Source organism: Anopheles bellator, chromosome 1 (assembly GCF_943735745.2).
Source record: "Anopheles bellator chromosome 1, idAnoBellAS_SP24_06.2, whole genome shotgun sequence".
NCBI lineage: Eukaryota > Metazoa > Arthropoda > Insecta > Diptera > Culicidae > Anopheles > Anopheles bellator.
Window position 1 is genome coordinate 16,557,720 of NC_071285.1, and position 7,210 is coordinate 16,564,929.

Sequence of the window (7,210 nt, forward strand, 5' to 3'; positions counted from 1 at the left end):
TTACTTATATAAAAATTAACGAATCCCTCGCTCTCTCTCGCTCTACCTCTATCCCTCATCTCTTTCCCCCCTCTCATTCGTTCGGGCGCCTAACCAACGATTCTTCTCTTCACAAGGATCTTGATGCCGACGTGACCATAGAGCCGCGGGTCGTGCGCACGTCGTAAGGAAGAAGAAAATTGGAAAATCACTAGGAAATCATCACAAAATCGTTCACAATCAGAAGAGTTGTTTGTGGAGAAAAAGTAGTAGCAGTGGTCGCGGCGTGGTGTCTACACAACACACACAGAACACCCTGCGCCAAAAAAAAACTCGCAAAAATACTTCCGCGGCATCACTCTCTGTCTCTCTCTCGTTCTGTCTAACAATTCAAATGGAAATGATAACCCAGCCGCCAACAACGTGTTCTCCACCGTGCGGAGAGAGATAATACTAAACTTCCGGGGGGTGTTGGGGGGCTGCTCACGCGGCTCTTGATTCCGCGCACCATCATGATTTGCGCATTATACTTAAGTTTAATCCTCCTTTCGGCGAAAGGATTCGTCCAAAAAAAAAACGCCAAAAAACGGGAAATGGTGGTGATTAATGTGTGTTGCCAAGACAACACAGGATCACCAATCAAACTGTTGATGGGGAGAGAGAGAGAGAGAAAGAGTGAGTTGCGGCGGTTGAGTTTTCTCTGACTGCGGTTGCGGTTGTCTCTGTGGTTGTTAGGTGCCTGTGAGTTGGGTTTTCCGTACGGGTAAAAATTTGTTTGCTGTCTACTACATATTAGTTTGTATCTTTGTTTGCTCTTACGTGTAAGATTTTTTGTATTCTCCCCACTCATCAGCATGATCGTCATGATCATGATCATCGCACGCTGTCCCCGGAACCGGGGGTGCTGCTGCTGTCTCGTCGTTCGTGTAATCGACTCGCGCATTTTGTTATCATCTAAAGTGGCGCGCGTTGAGGACAAACGCTTTGCTCTCTTCTCTCCCTTTAACAACGCTTCGACTCGTTTTGTTTGCTGCTTTTTTGCTCATACTTTTATAGCATTTTCGGCTTTTAAACACATATTTTAAATCGATCACTTGGGCATTCTCCGTTTCTTTTTGCTCTGCTGCTGCTGCTGCTTCTTCATAATCATTGCGTGCGCACCACCTTCGACCGACATGATCGATCATCGTTGGTTGCTCACACACAGCAGCAGTGTAGCATTCACGACGCCCCCTCCCCATTCCTTTTTTTGTCGAGTTTTTTGTTCTTTTAAATATTTATAAAATACTTAAAAAGTAGTGTTGTGTTGTGTTTTGCAAAAAATTTTGTTTTTTGTAAGATTTTGTTTCATCGTCACATCTCTCGTTCTCTCCTTCCTCTCTCTCTCTCTCTCTCTCTCTCTCGTCGCTCCGTCTCCTGTCTTCCTGTCTTCTTCCATTGTGACACCGCGTTAATATAATAATTTGTTTGTTTTACCTTCTTTTTTTGTTTTGTTTTTGCTTTTTTTGTAGGACAAGAGTGAAAAAAGACGGTTCGCTTTTTCCTACCTTGCTTCTAAACGCACACTCACTCATGCACGCACACGCACGCTACCATATCACGCGCACCCACGACACGGCGCAGGTGACGACGACGGTGCGGCGGGGCAGGGCGCACTGGGGGTGGGCGGGGTGGATGACACGCTGCGTCGGCGGGTTCTCGGTGACGTCGTTCCGGTGTCTCGTGTCTCGTCCTCGCCGAATGCGCCCCCCGCTCGCGATGGCACACCTCTGAGAGCTCAGAGAAATCCCGGGGGGAACTGTCTGTTGGGCTGCGCGGGTTGCTGCTGCTGCTGCTGCTGCTGTGTCCTGCTGTGACGTACACACCCGTGGCTCGGCCACACAAAAACTCGCGCAACCACGAACCAACAACACGGAAGATGCGCTGCTGTCCTCCTGCGGGCGTGATGATCTCCGATGACCCGATGATCTCCGGGAGGGGGGCGGTGGTGCTGGCGCTCCGTTCCGCTCCGCTCCGTATCCACACAGATTGCAATTGTTGTGGCACACACAAAGAAAAACACACACGACACTTTTGCCTTTGGCGCTCTTCTTCTGCGCGCTACTACCGCCCCGTTGTTGTTGTTGCGGGAAAATTCACTGATTCTCACACTTCGAAACGTTCGTGGCCGGTGTCGGTGGTCGGTGTGTGTTGGTTGCGTGGAAATTTTGCGCACAAAATTATCGAGAGAAACAATCACAGTTAATCACACAACAGTTCCCCACCGCTCCTGTCTTCTCCTGTACTTTGCACACAGAGCGCGCGCCTCACGGGGGCGGCCGCCCGCGACACCAACTACTAACTTCTCGGGAAAATGCATTCGCGCTTCCTTCCTGGAGAGCACATACACTGCGCGCGTGGTGGGCTGTCTGTGGCGCTGGCCGTGCGGTGGTGCGATGGGTGGTGAGAAACACACTCGCCTGATGAGCGTTGACATTTTTTTGATGGCCGACGACGCGCAAAGCGGACATCCGCCGTCGCCGGGACGTTAGTGTGCTGACGACGGACGGCATTCTCCTTTTTGGGTCGCCTTGTGGTCCATCGAGAGAAAGAGTGGAAATAATGTTTTGGAGGGGCGGTTGGGATGCGGGTTGGGGCGGGCGGGGGTTTGGGGAGTGTTGATATCGAAGGAGAGAAGTTGATATCGGTTTGTAGTTGTAGCGTGCTCCTGCTTCCTCCGACTTAGTCGGAGTAGGCATGGTAGAGCTTGTTCTTTGTCAGCACAAACTCCGAACTAATCACTATTGTACTGTTACGTGCCAGATTTCTGTTCAAGAGAGAGAGAGAGAGAGAGAGAGAGAGAAAGAGACAGAAAGCGAGAAAGAGAGAAAACGTTAGAAAAATAAGCACGCATCGGCGCAACCATTGGCGGGTAGCCATGGAGATATGCGGAAGACGGCAGGAACCCTCTGTCCGTCCACCAGGGAACGAAAGGGGGATATGTGCATGGTTTGCGAAGAAACTTACTTCAAAAATTGTGGCAAAATCGATTTCCATCCCGGTCGGTCCTGTTTGAGCGTAAGGTACAGCTCGAACGTCGATACGGTGTTGTCGGTTTTCATCGTTGCAATCCGCCTGCCGGGGGGGAAAAAGGTACCAAGAAACACGAAGCGTTAGCGACGGAAGTCCCCACACTAGGCGCGCTGGCAGACTCGTAGAATCGCCCGGGCCTCTACTCTACTTACCGAGTGTTGTCGGGTTCGTCCTCGAACTCGATGTAGATGGTGCAGCCCCGGATGCCGCACGGTTCCTTCTCCGATAGCTCGAACATCTCGGAGGATATCCGCGGCAGCAGGGTCTCCGGCAGCAGGACCTCGGTGCAGGCGAGGTGCTGCCGCTTGGCACTCCGCAGCTCGCTCTCCAGCCGCTGGGTCAGCTTCTGCAGCGCATCCTCGTGCGGGGACGCGGTCAGCGCTATCGTCGCCGGCTCCAGCGGATACTGGTTCTCGCTGGCCTCCTCCTCCCGCTGCTGCTGGTGGTAGTGGTGGTGATGGTGCGGATGGTGGTGGGACGACGAGTTGTTGTTGCTACCGGTGCTATTGTTGCTATGCTGGTGATGATGATGATGATGACTGCGCTGCTGCTGTTGCTGTTGCTGCTGTTGCTGCAGCTGTTGCTGTTGCTGGTGTTGCTGCTGCAGCAACACCTGGCTTTGCCGCTGCTGCAGTAGCAGGAGCTGTTCCTGCTGTTCCTGCTGCAGCTGCTGCTGGTGCTGCAGCTGGAGCTGATGGCGTTGGCTTTGATTAGAATTTTTGTTACTGTTGGCCGGGATTGGCATCAACGGTGTACGGAAATCTGTGACCGCGAGAGAGAGAAACGTTTCGTTAATTAAGTGCCATCAATGAGAAGATGTTTCTGGCCACGTCAGAATCGATTTTTCACCACCTCCCAACGAAGTAGGCAAATTAGTGTTCGAAAGAGAGCGAACCAGCGAGGGAACGATAGAGAGAGAGAGAGCGAAAGAGAATGGGAAAAATTTCCATTGCTTCCGCGAAAAGAAGAAAATTCATCGATTTTTCGCACCACCATCGCACACAGCTCAGCTGTCGAGCCGAACACACCCACACTCACAAACAGAGAACCACACTCTACGAGCGAAGGACCAGGTTGGTGGAGCGAGTTGGTGGAGTTGGCCGTGGAAAAGGTGTCGGAAAAATCATCCGACATCCGGGGGAGAAAAGTGCGGAGCGATGCGAGCGCACGCGCGCGCGCACGAGACAGACAGAGCGGGAGAGAGAGAGAGTCACACCTTGGCCGTGCTCCCTCCACCTCACGCTCCGCGAACTCCACCGTCGAGGGTCGCGAGTGAAAACGAAACCGTTTTATCGATCGCGCACACGGATGGGGCCCGGAAAAATGTGGAACGGAACAGCTGTTCGTGTCGCTCGCCGCTGCTGCCACTACCACCTCTCCGCCACCGCTCTCTCTCTCATCGCCGGAAAATCGATTCGCCGCAGCAGCGCGAGCACCGCGACCAAAGAGCGTGAGAGTGAGTGAGTGGCGAGAATGAGAGCGAGAACGCGAATGGAAATTGGAGGAAAAGCTCGACGACCGGAGCCGCCTACTGCTGAAAAATTCGATGGCTCTCTGTGCTCCGTCGTCGTATGGTGTTGCCAACCGCCGGTCGCTGTGTGCGCGAATCGGTTTCGAAGACGAAAAAAAAAACGGCACGGACCGGGTTGAGAAAAACAATTTCTTCACAACTGCGGGTGATGGGGAGGGGTGATGAAAATTGAGCAACAAAAATACCAGAGAAGAGAGATACCTACGGATGTACATTCGCGCACCACCGAGCTGAACGATGAGTCAATCGCAGTAGTCGTCGCCGGTCAAGCGAAACGATGGAAAACAACCGCCGAGATGTCGAACGAGAACACAAACACATACACTCAGCTCATCAGACTTTGTTGAGCGGGGGTTTGAGGTGAAGAAAAACCTCAAATCTCAAAAACAAAAACTGGGAAGCTCGGAAAACGGAAAGCTCGAAGGAACGCACGGGAAAAGGCTAGCTCGTTTTTTGATTCGAGTTCCAAAAAAAACAATTAAGAAAATAAGGAGAATAAACCCATCAACAGCGAAACTCCTACAAGTGGGGAGTTTGCCAGAGGGTGCCAGGAGCTTGAAGCCTTCTTCGATTGAAGAAGCTGTTGTCGGTTGTGCTGTTGCTCCACACGTAGCACAGGCACACACAGGACAAAAACACACACGAAGGGCACGCGCGAGGACTAGAGGGGCTCGGTGGTAGTATGGCGAGAGGAGAAGGAGAAACTGCAGCAACTCCGCCAGGAGCCGGAAGCTGCCGCTGCTGGTGCTCTGCTGGAAGAAGATGTTGTCCGTTCGACGGTCCGAAACCGAGTGGCCGGCCCGCGGCGGAGCAGCGCGCAGCGCGTCACGCGGTGGTCGGGTTAGTGGAAGGTGCGAGAGCGAGAGAGCACACGAGAGAGAGGGAGAGAGCGAGAAGGTGCGGAAAGTAACGGAAAACCGCTGCTGTCGATCAGCTGTTCCGCGCTGCGAGCTCCCGGGAGTGAGCGAGTGAGCGTGAGAGAGCGGATCCCATATGATTTTGTGACCGACTCTCTCTCTCGCTTCTCGCGCACGCTCTCGCTTTCATTCTCGCTCGCCTGTTTCGCTCACTCCGACGGCGCTCGCCACTAGCGGACGGGCGCTTCCTGGTTCGAGTGAGCGAGAGGGAGAGCCGGGCGTTGTGGGTGGGAGAGATGACTGGGTGGAAATATCATGCTCACGCACACAGCCTCGCGAGCCAGCGACCAGCTGTGAGGCATTGCTTCTCTTTCGCGCCCGTACACCCGTCCCCGTCCGGCACGCTGCTGTCTCACTTTGGCTGCTCGCTCGCTCACTCGCGTTTCGAGAAAGTTCACTTAGCAACAGCGAACCGTCCGTCGAACGGATTCGCGGTGCAGCAGCATGATAAAACTGAGGATGATGTTGGGGTGGTGGTGGTGGTGGTGGGCTGATCTACCGCACGCGATGATGCGTGCAATTAATTCACGTTTTTGCACGAGGACGAGGGGCTCGTCCCTTGGCGAGTCGAGATTTTGGAACCCGATTCAGAGGGTGCACACCATCATCATCACGTTTGCCTTTTTCGAGGTCACATTTCAACCAGGCGTCATAGTAATGTTTGCCCAACTTTGATCTTCTCCCGCAGAAGGCTTCGTCGTGTGCTCTGCGAGCGAAAATAGGGAGAGCATCGCTGGAGGGTGACAGCCGAGACCCAGGGAGAGGACTTGTGTCAAAAGAACCACAGAGGACCCACCAGAAAAGAGAAAAAAAAACCTGATTTCTTTGGGGAGCAACCCGTTTTTCGGCGATGAAAGAGCGAGAGAGGGAACGAAACAATAGGGGAGGGAGAATGGAGTGCACCACTTACCGTTGACTTTTGTCGATCCTAGATAACCCAGCTGGCCCGGATACGGCGGCACGGAGATGAGTTCCATTTTCCGAAACTCTTCGACCAGTTCGTCAATTGCGGCCAAATTCGCACTCATAAATCAACTAGTAATACGCAAACACTAGCAATAAAACACACGCAAACGCCACTCCGCCGTGCGTGCGTGCGTGCGTGCAAAACACTTAACTGCGAGAGGGAGAGATCGTTCGAAACACGGGCGCGTTTCCCCTGGCACTACTACTGTGTTTGCTCCGGAACTCACTTTGTGACACACACCACCACACAACGCTGACGGTGATGATGACGATGGTTCCGATGGTGGAGCTGCTGGTGCCGGCTCTGAAGGGACGACGACCGGTGACGAAATGTGATTTGAACTTTTCAGCTTTGCGCTCTTTTGTGGCTTGTCCTTACACCTCTTAGCTGCTGCTGCTGCTAGGTCCTAGTGGCTCCTGGCTTCCTAGTTCTTAGACAAGGTGGTGGTGCCGTGCTGCTCTCTTTTTAGAACCGATCCGTTGCTTGCTGCGTTCTCGCGGTCGGTCCTCGCGCTCTCTTATCGATTAAAATGTATTATTTGTAATTTCACAGCACTTGATTATCACTTGTAGTGGGGGGGGTGGTGGTGGTGGTAGGTAGGTAGAAGACCAATAGACCGCGCGCACGGGTCGGCGGACACACTACACTACTTTCGGGAGGGATGGTGGCGGTGGCCGCACATTCTACGTCGACGTTGCGTGAGATGACTCCTTCGCCGGCTCTTCGCTCATGCTGTGCGTTCTG

At 53.2% G+C, this 7,210-nt stretch overlaps 1 protein-coding gene across 1 annotated transcript; it reads right to left on the reverse strand.

Moving 5' to 3' along the window:
• Positions 1-1,378: 1,378 nt before the first annotated feature.
• On the reverse strand, positions 1,379-6,886 carry LOC131205263 (protein scylla-like). Its single transcript, XM_058197291.1, has 5 exons — positions 6,410-6,886; positions 3,756-3,813; positions 3,204-3,650; positions 2,986-3,093; positions 1,379-2,785 (listed from the first exon to the last, which is right to left on the reverse strand). Exons 1-5 carry the CDS (start codon positions 6,525-6,527, stop codon positions 2,701-2,703), a joined length of 816 nt encoding a protein of 271 aa, XP_058053274.1. The 5' UTR covers positions 6,528-6,886; the 3' UTR covers positions 1,379-2,700.
• Between the last annotated feature and the right edge of the window lie 324 nt (positions 6,887-7,210).